The following is an 18,369-nucleotide window of genomic DNA, read 5'->3' as shown; positions in this document are numbered from 1 at the left end:
AGACCGCGGTAAAAACCACGGTAAAAAAGTATTATAACAAAGTATTTTTATGTTTCTGACAGTTTCTTCATATGACACGAGTCTATAGAAATCTCGTTACTACGAAGTACATTCAGCAGAAGATACTTTCATTACAATGAAGTGACTTTGAAATGCTTGAATGAATCATCCACAGAGCAGTTAGTTCTGTGGTCACAGCTCAGTTGTGGACATTTGCACAACAATCCCCAAAAAGAAGAAAAATCTCGGGTTGCAAACGTATGCGAACTGCTGCATTTGAAGACAACGAAAATGCCATTTTTATGTGGTTGCAGTGATGCTTGTTCAAGAAACATTTCTATTAATGCAGCACTCATTCAAGAAAATATGAGGTTTTTAAACTCTCTTGGGACCCAGACAAACAATCTCACACGTGGCAATAGCACTTCAGGGCACACTTCAGCATGTTGTTCCCGTTGGGTGGGGGGGGATCCCAGATCCCAAAAGAGTTCAGAAACCTCACAATATGAAGAAGAAGAAAAGGATAACTGTGCTGACCACAACATACTTCCGCATTTAGATAATGTTCACGCTGAATTCCTCCCACCCAATTGCACAGCAGTGCTTCAGCCATTGGATTTGGGCATCATTCGCACCCTGAAAGTGTATTATCGCAAGGAAATGCTGAGAAAAATTCTCGTCAGCATAATTTGTAGATAGGAGAAGATTAAACTAACGCGAAAGAAGCTATTGAAGCTGCTTCCATTTCCAACATCCTATCTTTGTGATGCACGTTTTCTGCAGTGACAGCAACCAAAACGAGATAACGGAGTAGACTGAACATAAGCAACACACTTCGTGTGTCACTGTCTTCCATCTCCCCAGATGGGATCGTCTGGTTGCAGGAAAACAAGCTCAGGGCTCCCACTGATTCTGCATTATGATAAGATGTATAATTTCTATTACTATATTATAACAATAATAATAGAAATGTAATGTAAAATGTGTACAAAACCACCCTACGAACCCTCCCATAATCATCCCACAAACTCCAACCTCCAACAACGCATCCGTCTCTGGAAAAATTTGCTTCTAGTAAAGCGGTCCTTGGTGTCAAAAAGGTTGCGGACCACTGGGCTACACCACTGGCTGGGCTGCTGAGACTGGCCACTGAGCAGAACTGACCATCACGAGTAGTAATAGCTCGCATATTTTCATGTTTTTTTTGCTCTAGTTTCATGTAATTTTGTGCTAGTATTGTAACGAACAGTTAGTGCAGACTACAGCTGAAGATCTGAAGTGGATGCGAGAAGTTGGTGAGTTGTTTATTAACAGATGTTTTTAATTTTGAGTATGTATAATTAGGGTAGGTCAGGGGGCTTTTTGCATATCGGCTTATTTTACAATATTAACTTTGAAGTAAACTTAGTAAAGTAAAATTTGATTTTTGGAGGATTTGTTTTCCAACTTGAATTACTGAGCAATGAATTCAGTGAGCATTTTCGCGATTTCAGTTCACAAGAACAGGACTTTGTGCTGTTTACATCACCATACTCTTACAACGTTGAGAATGCGCCTGAGAATATCCAAATGGAATTGATTGAACTGCAGTCAGATTCTATTCTGATGGCAAAATACAATGAAGCTGGTATACCAGGCTTGTATGCTTACCTGCCACCCTCGTATGTGCAGATCCATACGTTGGCATCGAGAGCACTTACCTTTGTGAGCAATTGTTTTCATTAATGAAAGCTACCAAAACCCCACATCACTCAAGACCTACTGCCGAGCACCTTTCATTCCTCACAAAAGTTGCAGCTACACAAGATTTCAAGCCTGATATTGACAAACTGGTTACTAACAAGAGATGCCAAGTGTCGGGACAAAATAAATATATCTTACACTGTAAGTCTCCTTTATAAGCAATGAATATAATATAATAATATAAGGACTTAGCTAAGAGGCTAAGACTCTAATTGTACGCTGTTGTACAGAGATTGTATGGAAATAAATTTCTTTTCTTTAAACTTTAAGTGTTACATTTTTTAAAGTTTTCATTATTGGAAAGAAAGCTACAGTAACTTTGTATAATAGTATTTGTTACAGTGTGGCCCGCTGACGCACGTATGGCAGTCGAAGCGGCCCACCAATGGTAGTGAGTTTGACATGCCTGTGTTACAGTGTGACAAGCTGACACATGTATGACAGTCGAGGCGGCCCACCAATGGTAGCGACTTTGACATGAATGCTTTAAACTATCATCTTCAAACATGCTAGGTTGTTAAAGATGAAAGGAAACTATTCCAGCAGCTTCCCTGATGCTCTCTGTACCCTTGTCAAGATTTCCTATTCATTAATACAGCATTAAGCCTTATGTGGCCAAAAGCACAGAAGTGCCTGCTCAGGTATCAGTCCTTACAATGATGAATGCACAGATAATAAATTTGCAATTTCACGTTTAGTTTTTTTCTTTCTTTTGGTAACAAAATCATTCATATATAAAAGAGAATGGAGGAAAATGACAACAGGAAAAGGATAAAAGGGGACTCTGCACACAAGTGTATTATACTGTAAATAATTGAACACTACTTGTATTTATGTTCAATGGGTCTGTCAGAAAAAACATGTTTCAAAGTTTCATCCAATCTTGACTTGTAATTTCACACTAAAAATATAGCTATGAGTATTGTGAGTGATCAAAGATGGCTGCTTTATGAATAAATACAGTATTATGAGTGGCACACATATCAAAATATTTATTTATTGAAATGCAATTTCTTTGCCAAAATATTTTGATCAAAATAACTTAGCAGATGGTTAACATTTTTAATTTATATCAAGCTTTGTAAAAAAATTGTTAAAAACCCTCGATTTTCTAACGCCAACTGTGTGGTGGCCTGAACAATCTATTCTAAGTAAATACAATGTAAGTGGCCCCTGGAAGACTGGAGCAAGAAAAATATGTATTCATTATTTTAATAATATATATAGAGAGATAGAGAGGACAAAAAACTGTCAAGAGGTTTCATGAAAGTTTGGTAAATTATTGGAATTAAATGAAGATAATCCAGCTTCATAGAAATGCAGTTAACAAACCCCACATTTGTTCCTCAAAATTGCTGAATTAAATATACAATAAAATTAGAATAAACTGAAGTGCATGATGTTACATTGATGGAGACACTGCAGTTACTGGAACATTTTTTTCCTGAGCTAACAGTTTTCCTCAGCAAATAAATCAAAAACTATATCAAGAAAGAAAGAAAGAGTTGCTGAAAATCAGGCAAGAAAAAAAAGGCCAAATCATTTGAAATGGGCCAAACATGTTAAACACATTTGCTTGTTTCTTTGTGCTAGCAAAGGCAGCGGTCATGCCACTGCTTCTCCATCTATCCTTTACAGAACTTGCTTAATCCCATTCAAGACTATTGTGGGCGGGGGCAGAGTGTATCCTGACTGTACAGGATACAAGGCAATTATTTTATATATATTGAATTTAAACTGAAATACAGAAAACTAAATACCATATAGAATAACAAATACCTTGTACAACGCCCTCCACTATACTCTAACACACAGAACACACAACTATATACTGTACTATACACAAATCCCAAAAAAATCCTTCATGAAATGGAAAAAATAATTCTGTAAAAATTCCAGTAATTCTGTAAGATGTCCAGTTATTGATAAAGTGGTGATATGAAAAATTGTAACCCTGTCACAAACAAGTGAACGGCTTGTCCAAATAATAAAGATTTCTCCCCTTCTTTAGCTGTTTTATGCTTTTTTCATCGTTTTACACTACAGTTTTCTTTCTCAACCCAACAGTATTTAAAACTTCTGTTCCTGCATAAACACCTCCCCTTGCCACAAATATATATTTCCCATTGGTCCATTTTTAGTCATTATTACTGCTGAAGAGTTTAAAACAGTTGCTCCTTCTCAGTGAGACACAATCAAACTATCAGACTTTTGCAAGTTAAATCAAATGAAACGATCCATGAGTGCAGACAAACAATGAAATTAACTATTCACATGACAACTGCTACACTTTGATCAGCATTTAAAACTCCTGGGTGCACTACATTGTATTAGTCTATTACCCCATTACTACTTCTTCTTTCAGCTGCTCCCATTAGAATTCACCACAGTGGATCATATTTTTCCATACCTTCCTGTTCTTTGCATCTTGCTCTGTTACACCCACCACCTTCATGTCCTCTCTTACCAGTTCCATAAGTCTTAGGCCTGTTTATGGGATTTTGCCCTCCACTGTTTTATGGATTATTTATTTCTTGACTGCTTGAAGCATTGCACTATGGACACTGATTCTTTGGTTTGTTTTGACTGCATAATAACTGTGCACCTTATGCGCCTACACCTTGCTATGTGTGTGTTTTCTCTTCATCTGCGTGATTAATCCGGTTACGTTACTGACAGTGTCGGGTTCAAGAGGATTCCAAAACAGAAGTAGGAGTGTGGAGCCGACCCACACTATCACAGTACACTTCTTTTCCACTCCTCAGGCATCCTCTCACTTTCCAAAATTCCATTGAACAATCTGGTTAAAAAGTCCACTGCCATCTCTTAAATACCTCTATATTTCTATAGGTATGCCATCTGGACCAATGGCCTTTCCATTCTTCATCCTCTTCATAGCTGTCCTTACTTCCTCCTTGCTAATCCATTGCATTTCTGGATCCACTATCTCCCTATCATCCAACCTTCTCTCTCTCACAATCTTTTCATTCATCAGCCTCTCAAAGTACTCTTTCCATCTGCTCAACACACTATCCTTGCTTATGAGTACGTTTCAATCTTTATCCTTTATCACTCTAACCTGCTGCACATCTTTCCCAGCTCGGTCCCTCTGTCTAGCCAATTGGTACAGGTCTTTTTCTCCCTCCATTGTGACCAACCTCTCATATAACTCATCATATGCTTTTTCTTTAACCTTTGCCACCTCTCCATTCACCTTATGCCTTATTCCCTTGTACTCCTGTCTACTTTCTGCATCTCTCTGACTATTCCACTTCTTCAACAACCTTTTCCTTTGTATACTCTGCTGTACTTTCCCATTCCACTACCAGATATCCTTAATCTACTTCCTCTGTCCAGATGTCACACCAAACACCCTTCTAGCTGTCACTGTCTTATCTCCTCCCTGAACTCAACCTATTACCCATTACTATCATATGGAAATAAATTTCTTAAACAAGAAAAATAAATGTCAAAATGTTAAAAAAAAGTTTTAACTCATTTTAGCAGCTTAACACTAAGCATTAATATCAAATAGTATTAAATCAGTGCATTTTTTTCACATTAATAACAAATGTTGTTCTATCTACTGTACAGTATGAATTAAAAAAGGAGAAAACATTATTTAGTGTCTGCTGTTCTTATCTGGTTTTTCTATGGTGGTGATCAGTGCAACCACCACAAAGACCTACATTTATGGATTTAAGGTCAGATGTCTACATGACCATCATCATTAAATTCTTTCATGGGAAGCCTGAAAACCATGAGGACTCATTTAGATCATTTATGTTAGGTAGAATGCCCCGTGGGGGCTGAGCTATTTCATGGCCTTGGAACCACTGCAGATTTTGTTTTTTTTTTCTCCAGCCCTCTGGAGTTTCTTTTTTTGTTTTGTTTTTTTCTTTCCTCCCAGCCATCGGACCATACTTTATTCTTTGTTATTCAACATTACCTAATCTTATTTTTATTTTTTAGAAACTTGTCTTTCTTCATCTTATAAAGCACTTTGAGCTACATCATTGTATGAAAATGTGCTATATAAATAAATGTTGTTGTTGTTGTAACTGAGAGAGAAGGAGACTGCCAGGAAGATTGAAAAATGACAGCTGTAAGTCAGGTTAGGGAGACAACATGTGAAGGACAAAAGCAGGTTATTTTAAAAGGTGCTGATGTCTGCTTGACCAATATGATTAAAGAATCCAGAGTCTGTGAAGATATTAATAACCAGCCATTTCTTCAGGCAGTCGCCCATACCTGACATGAATTCTATGAATATGTAATTATGTGAGTGGTGAGGATCCAGCATGATGTCAGAACCGTCTTACTATGCCATCAACATTTCTAGCTGCTGGATGGGCCATCTGTGTGTCAGCATTCTCCCACTTGGCTGTGATTTCCCTTTGCTTCTCTCTGGCCTGAATATGTATGTATACAGGATTATGCATTATATTCCGGGAATGAATGTTATCTTTTTAAACTAGTTAAATACATATCTCTTTTTGTACCACATTTCTCTCTTGTAATCATTTTCTGCCATTGGTACAAAAGGGGTGATATCTGTTGTAGTCAATTCTGCATCAAGAATCACATCCCAGGGGAGAAAGAGCGCACCCTGATGGACACAGAATTTGATTTTGAACATTTTGTTAAGAGTATTTAGGTACAGTGTTACTACTATATATACTTACGTATTTATAAGGCCTTTATCTTGTTACATGACCTTGAATGTCTTGAAGGGCATATTTAAATAAAATGTATTATTACTGTTTTTATTTTTTACTACCACTCTCTGTGAAAATGATCCTGAAAATGCACATCACATTCAATCAATATGGAACAATAATAGCTTAAAATCAATAAAAGTCTGAACAGTGTACAACTTAATTTCTTTATTTGCCATTTCAAGCTTTCAGTGTTCTTTCATGAAGTTTTTCAAACTAGTGCTGCCAATTTACTGAAAGCTTCTTTCTCTGGTTTGATATGGGAGGTTATTTTTTGCAAAAATGAAAACGAAAATGCAGTATCTCTTTTGCAATTTAATTTTCAAAGTCTGCATGTAAAAATGCTGCAAAAATAAAAATGAAATAGACTTATTTGCAATTTCATTTTCATCCTGAACAGCAATGAAGCTGCAAAAATGAAAAGTAAAACACATTCCCACTTTGCATTTTCATTTTCAATTTCTCAACATGCAAATAGCACAGGTCAATAGGCAGGGCTTTGTATTTCAATTTACCACAACTCTTTGTCCTTCGTAGCTGTAGAGCCACTTCGATCGATAGAATACTTCTCACTTCGACTGTGTTTAATTCACAAGATTTTGATCTTTTCACCCCCGCACTGAAAGCTTCACTTCAAATAAATAAATGTAAACTATGATGTAATAAAGGCTAATTTCTGTCATGTTAAATATTGCAATTAAATCGCACATTAATTTCTTCAGAAATACAATTATGCATGGTCTTTGGATTTTTGTGAGGCAGTTTTCCTGTGAAGTTCGCAGTACGGGGTTAAAAAGATCAAAATCAAGTGAAATAAACACAGTCGAATTGAGAAGTATTCTATCGGTCGAAGTGGCTCTACAGCTACAAAGGACTGAAATTGCGGAAAATTGCCACGCCTCACCCATTAACCCTCGCTATTTGCATGTTGAGAACTTGAAAATGAAAATGAAAAGTGGCAAATGAAAATTCAATGAACAACAGGTGGTGCCAGTGTTTATTTGCATTTTACTCTTAATTTTTGCAACTTTATTGTGGCTCAGGCTGAAAATGAAATCGCAAATGGGGTTGTTTCATTATATTTTTCATTTTTGCAGCATTCTTACAAGCAGATTTAGACAATGAAATTGCAAAAGAGATATTACATTTTCATTTTTTTTTTTTTTTGCAGAAAATATCTCATAGTCTGATATGGGCAACGAACAATAATTTTGAATGGCTGCATCTATATAACCTACACTTTCAGTTTTTTGTAATTGACCAGGGCTGTGGAGTCGGAGTCGGAGTCGAGGAGTCAGAGTCGGAGACAATTTTGGGTACCTGGAGTCGGAGTCGGCGTCGGCAAAAAGTTAACCGACTCCGACTCCTACTAAATTTAAATGGGAATTAAAAAAGTAAGTTGAAATGTCCCAATTCACAAACAGTCATAATGAACTACTTCTCTGCTGTAAGAATAAAGCCCAATGCATGCAGTGCATAATGTTACCACAAAACGAACATGTCAAGTAACCATGAAGCATGCTTTTCATTGACTCTATGCGTCACTATATGGGATGTAATGCACAGGTAAGGTGCGGCACTGCTTTCCATTGTGTCATGTTCCACTGTTACAGGGAACTGTGAACCTAGCCTAAAGCCCCCCATACATTTACAGATGTACTGCCGATTTTTCGACCGTTCAACGAGTCATCACGCGTCAAATGCCTGAAAAATCATCTGGTGTGTTTTCAGCTCCATCGGCTCCCCTTCGCTATGTGCTAGTGAAGGGGGCCGAAGGAGCCGAGAACACAGATCTCGCTACCTGTCTCCAGCAGAGGCTCGTTCTGCTGATCAGCTGGCCGGTGAGTGACACAATGCACTAAACTTCCGGCTGGCTGACAGAGGAGACAGCCACTGCAGCAGACAGAGGCATCACATTACTTTGCATGGGGGCGGTGGTCGAGATTTTCAGCAAACTGGATCTGCCCGTCCATGTGGAGACCCGCAATCTGCGGCCGCCAATCAATTGTGTTTGTCTTTAATCTGGCATTATAGTAGAGTGTTGGCTTCCTAGCCAGTAGTTCTGTGGTGAAATGACATGTATGTTGCCTTCCTTTCCTTCAATGGATGTAGAAAATACATTAGCATAGTATATACATACAGAGGAGTCGGAGTCGGGGAGTCGGAAGATTTAGAAACTGAGGAGTCGGAGTCGGAGCATTTATCTACCGACTCCACAGCCCTGTAATTGACAATAAAAAAAATCTAAATTGATAAACTGAACAACGAATATTGTTTTTTTTAATTATTCTATTATATATTGTATGTAAACGATTACTATTTTGTCTTAACCTGAACAGTCCCCAGACAAGCTCTTGGACAGTATTCAAAGATAAAAAAATATAATGCAAACATAAACACATGAATATGTATCTTATATCTACACAAACAAAAATATGTAATTTGATATTATAAATTAACAAACATCCTCCAAAAGTCTCAAAACATAATTATTTTTGAGGAATTTTAATATTTATTATGAGATTTTCTTAAAATGTTCATACACTTAGCTGCAACTCACAACACCATACATCTTTTTTGCAATAAGTGGATAAAGACGGCAAAGGACATAACCTTAGCGCAGGGAATCAAAGACTTTTGTTAATTTGCAGCAAATAATATTTTTCTGAAGAAAAATATCCAATTTATTAAAAAAATTACTGTTTAAAAAATAATATATTAATATGCATATCAAGTTGTAAATGAAGCTGTGTATAATGTATTATTCCTGAATAATATATTGTAAATTTAAGTAAACATGTATATACTTTTTACAGTTTACTGTACATTCAATACCTGATGTGCCAGTTCATGAGCAATGATCATTGTTATGCCTAATTTGTCTGAAGCAGAGGATATTTTAGGATTAAACAGAAGAGCAGATTCTCTGTAGGTGGTCAAACCCCAGTTCTCCATAGCACCAGACTGGAAGTCAGGTACAGCAAATAAATCTGCAAATTAAGCAAATAGCTAAAATTAGATTTAATTTCATGGGATGACAGTAATTTACCAGCAATATTTTAAAAATTGATCAAAGCAATAGTAGCAAATATTGTTATGAAAAATTATACACAACTTACCTGAATAGTACTGCATTACTTTTATTTTCTTGTCAAAGAACAAAAGTATCATATTAATTACCTTTTTAAATTTAGTAGGGGGCTCTGCCCCCTGCTTTCTTTGGTAAACCGTGATTGTATTTAAAGAAATGGTATACAGAAAGTGTGCGGGTCTTGGGAGGAAGATGGTTTGGTCCTTAGTTATTATAGACAGGAAGTTTTGCGTAAAAAACAGAAAACTTTTTTAATATAATGGAGAGAAAACTGTAAACTGGGGGTGTGTATGAAAAAGTGGGACACTACTTGCAAACTTTCAGTATTAAATCTCTTCAGAGCATTCACAGCAGGAAAAAATTAACTATATAATAGCTGTTTAGGTGAGGGGAACAGAATGGTACTGTGTATTTGTTTTTATTATCACATTGTCAAATAATTTTTTTTAATTACTAGGGGGCTTCGCTTGCCAACCCATGTGTTTGGTTAATCAGATATACAATTTAATTTTTTTTTCTTTGTAATTGTTTCAATTTCATTATTTGCATTTTTACTTTAAAGCTTCATTAAAAACAATATTATTTTGGAGACAGATTGTGACAACGCAATGTATACCTGCCCGTAAGTGACTATTGTTTCTGTTTCTCTAATAAATAATCTGACTTTTTCTAATGTTTGTCCCTGTGATTTATTGATTGTCATAGCAAAAGCTATTCTCACGGTAAACTGTAAACATTTTAATATGTATGGCATATCACGCTCTCCTTTGGTGTTTAATGTTATTCCCGGAATATATACATTACCTTTCTTTTTGCCTGTTAAAATTTGCATCGGTTCTCCGTGATCATCAATATACACCTGACCGAATTGTACATTCTTTGAAATTCAACTTGTCATTGCTTTAACTGTTCCAGGACCACAGATTCTCACAGCGTATGGTCCATTATTGTGTAAATCCACGTTTTGTGCATTGAATGATGCGAATACGAAAAGACTTTGTTGTCTACTCTTTGCCTTTTATTTCTGACCTCGATTTGTCCTGCTATTTTTTCAATTAAACCTTGTTCTGATGATTAATCACCTTTTGTTTGCGGTAATGCGATCTTTTCTATCTTTTCTTTGATACTGTAGCGACTGACGTGATAAAGTGTCACAAAAGTTTTACTTGAACAATCGCCAACTTCCTAACCCCAAACACAACTTTCTAGCACCCTCTCCAACCCCCCCTTCCCCGGGTCTCACCCCCCCTTTCCGCATCAATCAATACCCCGCTATCAGTCTTCGTGCTGTACTCCACCCTCCCTCAATAGGACCGAACAGTTATTGAAAACCAAAAAGGCCTCAACCTGGCTGGGACGCTACAATACTTTCGAATTTTACTGCTTTCATATTCTGTACCTTTCTCTGCATGTGTATCGCGCCATCGTTTGTTTGAGCCTTTTGAATTCCACTGCTTTCATAATCTCTTACCTGCCTTTTTTTCTCTTCAATGCCATTGGGTCTCTATTTTACATATTGTCCTTATATACATGTATGTGCTGAGAGCACAAGATGTGTGTGTTCTACGTGCTTTTACACGACTGAGTGTTTTTTGAAGGGTGTGCTCTTATATGATATCTTTTGTAAGTAGGGCGTGTCTTGCAAGAATTTCATGTTCCACGTCCCTGCGAGACGTTCCTGGGACAATCTCTTGGCACCAAGTCTCATGTTTATGGTCCCTGCGAGACAAAAGAGACTTGCCATGGAGCGAGGTCTTTTAAATGTCTTCTGAGCACTTCCGAGAAGATCATGCATCATTGCCTTGCTTTTGCTTTCCAGGATTTTTTTTTTATAATAGAGAGAAATATTGTTTGTATTAATTAAATACATTTACAAGGAGAATGCCCTAGTGGATTCTGGTTTGATTCCTAGCCTAGACTCTGCCCAGTTTCCTCCTGTATCACAAAGATATATTGTATATGGTTTTTTAAATGGTGATACTAATCTATCCTAATATAAATGGATGTGAACGATGTACCTTAACGCAAATAGGGTTTTCTTTGCTTTTGCCCCAGTGTTTCTGGAAATGAGCTATGGCTTTTTGTGGCACAGTAATGTAAGAAGCAGGATTACAAAATGTATGGGTGATTTATTATATTACATTAATTGCTTCCACTAATCTACCTGTAATGTTAAAGTTACAACTCTTTCAATTCTTTGACTTTTTTATATAACAAGCCAACATTTGATAGCCTCCAAATTGTTGGAATTTCCCCAGTGAGCAACAATGTTTGAAAAATATACATTGTTTATATCTATCATACATTCTCCTTATTCACTGTAGTATAAAGGCTACCTCTTCTTGGGAATTTGTTTGATTTCATCATTTTTAATCTCCCTCTCTATGATTTCCAAATTACTGAGCACCTCCTTAATTGTTCTTGTAACAGTTTCAAGGTTATCAATTTCTTCAGAGTAAAACATCAGAAATATGCAAATGAACTGTATGCTTTATTTAGTTCAGTTGTAATGTTCTTAATACATTTCACCGCCTCCTTAACCATTATAATTACTACTAAAATACTTAAAAGAATCACTTTTAGATTTTATGCAATATTCTGCAATATAACTGCTTTTTAGTGTTTCTAATATCATTTATAACTGTTTAAATGTTGTTGCTCTAATGTGTTCCTTACTATAGATAGCACTGGAATTATCTGTCTCATACACATTATACAGAGAGAGAGAGACAGAGAGGTTAGGAGCACGCACTGATACAGTGCATTGCCGCACCCACCACACGACAAACCAACTCAGGATCCAGATTAGGACCTGAGTGCAGCCATGCAACAGGTGATACCTCATCACCACACCAGTTCAGATACAGCTATTTTTTATTTATTTATTTTTTACAACTTCTTTTTTAGTTTCTTACTTACTCAATGTCAGCTTCTCTTTAACTTAATAATGTTTCTAAATTACAAGATGAACTACATTGTGCTAAAATGCTTCTAATCCTGCTTTGCACTGGATGGAACATTTACTGGTTTTTACAGTATACCTGGGTGATATTCATATTTTAAATACAAACCGGATTCCAAAAAAGTTGGGACACTAAACAAATTGTGAATAAAAACTGAATGCAATGATGTGGAGATGGCAAATGTCAATATTTTATTTGTAATAGAACGTAGATGACAGATCAAACGTTTAATCCGAGTAAATGTATCATTTTAAAGGAAAAATATGTTGATTCAAAATTTCACGGTGTCAACAAATCCCAAAAAAGTTGGGACAAGTAGCAATAAGAGGCTGGAAAAAGTAAATTTGAGCATAACAAAGAGTTGGAAGACCAATAAACACTAATTAGGTCAATTAGCAACATGATTGGGTATAAAAAGAGCTTCTCAGAGTGGCAGTGTCTCTGAGAAGCCAAGATGGGTAGAGGATCACCAATTCCCACAATGTTGCGCAGAAAGATAGTGGAGCAATATCAGAAAGGTGTTACCCAGCGAAAAATTGCAAAGACTTTGCATCTATCATCATCAACTGTGCATAACATCATCCGAAGATTCAGAGAATCTGGAACAATCTCTGTGCATAAGGGTCAAGGCCGTAAAACCATACTGGATGCCCGTGATCTCCGGGCCCTTAAATGACACTTCTCCACAAACAGGAATGCTACTGTAAAGGAAATCACAGAATGGGCTCAGGAATACTTCCAGAAACCATTGTCAGTGAACACAATCCACCGTGCCATCCGCGTTGCCAGCTGAAACTCTACAGTGCAAAGAAGAAGCCATTTCTAAGCAAGATCCACAAGCTCAGGCGTTGTCACTGGGCCAGGGATCATTTAAAATGGAGTGTGGCAAAATGGAAGACTGTTCTGTGGTCAGACGAGTCACGATTTGAAGTTCTTTTGGAAATCTGGGGCGCCATGTCATCCGGACCAAAGAGGACAAGGACAACCCAAGTTGTTATCAACGCTCAGTTCAGAAGCCTGCATCTCTGATGGTATGGGGTTGCATGAGTGCGTGTGGCATGGGCAGCTTGCATGTCTGGAAAGGCACCATCAATGCAGAAAAATATATTCAGGTTCTAGAACAACATATGCTCCCATCCAGACGTCATCTCTTTCAGGGAAGACCCTGCATTTTTCAACAAGATAATGCCAGACCACATTCTGCATCAATCACAACATCATGGCTGCGTAGGAGAAGGATCCGGGTACTGAAATGGCCAGTCTGCAGTCCAGATCTTTCACCTATAGAGAACATTTGGCGCATCATAAAGAGGAAGGTGCGACAAAGAAGGCCCAAGACGATTGAACAGTTAGAGGCCTGTATTAGACAAGAATGGGAGAGCATTCCTATTTCTAAACTTGAGAAACTGGTCTCCTCTGTCCCCAGACGTCTGTTGAGTGTTGTAAGAAGAAGGGGAGATGCCACACAGTGGTGAAAATGGCCTTGTCCCAACTTTTTTGGGATTTGTTGAAATTCTGAATCAACATATTTTTCCCTTAAAATGATACACTTTCTCAGTTTAAATTTTTGTTCTATTCTGAATAAAATATTAGAAGTTGGCACCTCCACATCATTGCATTCAGTTTTTATTCACGATTTGTATAGTGTCCCAACTTTTTTTGAATCCGGTTTTTATTACTATAGCCATTGTTGGTTTCTGTGTTTTTAAAAAATGCTGATTGTGTAAAAAACACTGTCAAGCAATTGCTAAAAAGTATATAATCACGTATTAGTATGTGACATGTGTCTGGTCACACTAATAGGTAAACTAACCTAAACACAGTTAAAACATCTGACTATGCCACCCAGTTTTATTAAGAGTCTGAGAATTCTTGAATTTTAAAGATAATAGCACAGGCTGCACTGTGACACTTAAGGACACTCATAATCTTGATCTCTGTAAAATCTTGTTTCTTTAAAATGTCTGTGGTGGACTGACTGACTTTAATCCCAAATATGAAATAGAAAATTGTTGACACACGCAAAAAGATACATAATGCTTAAGGATAACTTTCAAGAAAATCAGTTATTGCGTGGTTAAACCTACAACTTCTGTAACCCTGAAAAGAAGGATATTTCAAAATAAAATGAGGATTTTTCAATGACACTTTTCCTGTAATACTACAATTCACCTTTACATCCTTTTATGGTCATTTGGAAACGTCCTTTTTGATTTGGCAAATATTCATTGTATTTAAAATATTGATTGGCATAACCATTCTCAATAATGTTTACTCCAATTCATAGGAGCAACAAACAAGAGCCTTTCCTGGCAATACTAGGCACAATTCAGGAAAAGAACCTGGAGCCCATCACAAGGTTCACCCACACACAATCCCCACTATAACTACTTAACCAAACCTACAATGCTTTGAGAAAGTATGAGGAAAACTGGAGTACCCAGAAAAACACCACAGAAACTTAGGGAGAACATGAAAACTCCAAAAAGACAATCAGGTGCAGGATGTGAACCTACTGTGATGGATCTGTAAAGTGCCAGTGTTACTCATTGCACACTACTGTGCGACCTAAGGCAAAAATATTTTAATAATTTTTAAACTATCTAAAATTTCATAAATAAACAGCATTCACAAATACAGCTTTATGCTGCAGAAAATGCAGAAACCAGTAAATTGCAAAAAAATTCAAAATATTTATTTTTGTAACTATATTTTATTTTAATTGTTTTGTATATTTTCTTGCTGTCTGTTTTTGTCTAAATATGAATGGAAATATCTACATGCAAAATAAATTAAACAATTATTTACTTAAATTTAAAATAGTAGAAATTATAAGCTTTTGAAAGACTGGCTGATAACTCACTCAAAAAAGTATATAAACTACTGTAAACATCAAAAAGAATATGCTACGGCAGCAAAAAAAAATACCTGAAATAATAATATCAGGGTGCTTTTTAAACACTTGGCACTTCCCCTTCATTCCCCCATAGTGTTTGAAATCCCTCTTGTGTTATATTTAAGGGGAGAATTTCCCCACAACTTCAAAAATGATCATAAAAGCATTATAGACTACATTACTTATACAAGAAACATGACATATTCAGTGTAAATGTCAAAGCAATTGGGGAGCAGATCTATGTAACAAACATAGAGTTGCAATAATAGATATGAACATTCACAAACCAGTTAAAGGTATAGTAATAGAAGATTCAAGAAATTAATTAGCATCATTACAAGAAACCAACAAAAGATAGAAATCCGCAAATAGACTTTAAAAAAAATTAAGAGGCCACAGAAGAAGATGAAAATAGTAGCAAAATAGATTGAACCTTGAATAAATCAAGGATAAACGTTAAGGAAACATTATTACAAGCAGTTTCAGACATCTTCTGAGTTAAAACAGTAATACATGACCCTGAGCAAAAAAGAACTAAATAGTGAAAAGACAAAATGAAGAGCAAGGTAGCAGAGAAACAGGAGGCATGGAGAAAACATTTATGGACAAAAATTGAGGAAGATAATACAGTATACAAACATAAGTGAGAAGAGGCTAAAGAGGTTGTGAAGTCAGCAAAGAAAAAGTGCTGGGAGAAACCTGGTGAGAAAACAGAGGAAAACTAAGAAAAAGTGCTGGGAGAAACCTGTTTTGTGAGTTCTCATATCTATCTATCTAAACAGAGGAAAACTATATACTGAATACTAGTTCTCTGCAGGTCTTACCCGGAAATACCATTTCCAGGAAGGACACACCACCTCCGGTTCCGCCCCAAGAATGAGGTAGTGTGATGTAAAGCCCAGAGGACGACATCATTTCCGCCCTCTGAGCTATAAAAGAAAAGGTAAACAACTGTTTGAAAATGCCTCAATTGCAGCCGGAAACCGCATTAAACGGGTGGCTGCCCCAAACCTTCACGCCTCTGGTCTCCAGTTCTTACAGTGGCGTAGTCGGCAAAGTTTCGGGCAGGGAGTGCCGGATCAGGAAGGACGCGGTGCAGGCTCTGCTCCACGAGCATAACCCGGGCTACCAACCCATCTCGTGGAGAAGGTAGAGGGGACCCACAGGCGGCTGGCTTCTGGGGAAAACACACGAGTGGCTCAGTATGCTCTTCTGGGTAGGAAAGCCGAGCGCCCATCGGGACCAAATGGGCTGTCCCCAGGCCGGCAGGTAAAGAATATAATAGACTGGGAGTTTAACCCAACTAAAGGGCTGTCAGAGCATATGGCTCTCTGGCAACATGAGTGGCTACGCCATTTGATTTGACCCCTTTAGTGCAGCAATGTACCCCAGGAATTTGCCCAGCCGGCCTGGGGAGAATTCCAAGCTGCTACAGCTCTTGCAACCCCAGAGGCCGGCTGTGAAACCGGGAGGCAGAACAGCCGCTCTGTGGACTACCGGGAGTTATGTTACAAAGCAGTCCCTTCCACGCAATCCAGAGCCTGTCTGTCGGGAACAAGGCGGACCGTAGGGGACAATGGCGGGTTGTTTGTGTGCCCTTAGCAATCCCTGGCGGATAAACATACGGAGAGCTTCTTATTAATGGACATATTGGATTAAAAAAAGACCAGTCTAAAATGTATACACGGAGATATCCGCCGTACAATACCGCCCGGTGTTACGTATGTCTCGGAGGAACCCTTCGCGCTTACCGAGCGGTACACCCGGATCCTCCGCTTCCGTAATCCTCGGGCGGACTGGTCTGACAGTAACATGTAGTTTAGAAAGCATTCCCGAAAAGCTTTTGGCCTCGTTATAGATGATAAAGACTCATCTGCTTCCACACCGTGTAATCAGCCGACAGGGAGTGGGGCGGTAGGCCAAGAGAGTGACGAAGATACTCCCGGACCGTCGCGGGCTACGTGTTTAGAGCGACCGGCTTCTTTCAAGAGAGAACAGTTGTGCCACAGGGACCTCACTTTGTCATGGATAATGAATTATTGTATCGGGTTGCTGAACATGAGGGGAAGGTCCGAAGTTGTTGCTAGTCCCGCGGACCTACCGGCGGCAGGTTTGCGAAGTTAGCCCACTCTCACCTTCGATAAAACATTAGAGCGCATTAAGCTCCGTTTTTGGCCGGGATTAATGAGGAGGTTCGCTTTTGCATTTCCTGCCCGGAGTGTCAACTGCGGCAAATTCCTAGGAAGGACCGTGCTCCTCTGATTCCCCTTCCCTTATTGACGCTCCTTTGACAGGATTGGGGTGGATATAGTCAGCCCTCAGCCCGAGGATATAAATATATACTGCCCTCGTGGATTATGCAACCCGATTCCCTGAAGCCGCTCCATTGCGCCGGCTACCACTAAAAATATTGCACGGAACTAGTAGGAGTCTTTTCATCTACGCTCAAGGAGACTGCCAAGTTACTGAAAATAAAGCATTTAAAACCTCGTGTATCATCCTCAAACCGATGGGCTAGTGGAGAGATTCAATCAAACTCTCAAGCAAATGCTACGTAAGGTAGTCAGCAAGGATGGGAGGAATTGGGACCAACTCCTCCCCTTGTCCTCTTTGCCTACGGAAGTCCTCAAGCCTCTACGGGTTCTCTCCCTTTGAATTACTATACGGAAGACAGCCCCGGGCTTATTAGATATTTTAAAAGAGGGCTGGGAAGGGGAGGCACAGCCCTCCACTAACATTTTGGAGTATATCGCCCATTGCGATAGATTTGATGTAATAAGACCTATACTAAAAAGTCATATCGAGGGAGGCCCCTCGAAATCTGGAAGGAGAGGGATCCGATCCTCCTCCGACAGCCCTGCTCTCTTGCGGAAGTAAGTGCCCTTAATTTCGCGAACAGCTATCTCCCAGACAGAGACAGGAGCTCAAGCAGCTATCCGCTCGGTCCCAGAGGTGGTA

The 18,369-nt window shown here is 38.3% G+C and overlaps 1 protein-coding gene across 2 annotated transcripts in view; it reads right to left on the bottom strand.

The window, feature by feature from the left end:
- erap1b (endoplasmic reticulum aminopeptidase 1b) overlaps positions 1-18,369 on the bottom strand; it is a 126,588-nt gene that overhangs the window by 58,372 nt on the left and 49,847 nt on the right. For both annotated transcript variants that reach the window (XM_039759249.1, XM_039759248.1), the window contains exon 6: positions 9,297-9,451. In XM_039759249.1, the coding sequence (XP_039615183.1) occupies positions 9,297-9,451 (155 nt within the window). The remainder of the gene's footprint in view (positions 1-9,296; positions 9,452-18,369) is intronic.

The sequence above is a fragment of the Polypterus senegalus genome, chromosome 7 (assembly GCF_016835505.1).
Source record: "Polypterus senegalus isolate Bchr_013 chromosome 7, ASM1683550v1, whole genome shotgun sequence".
NCBI lineage: Eukaryota > Metazoa > Chordata > Cladistia > Polypteriformes > Polypteridae > Polypterus > Polypterus senegalus.
Note: the sequence above shows the minus strand (reverse complement) of the source record. Positions and strands in the feature narration are given on the sequence as shown.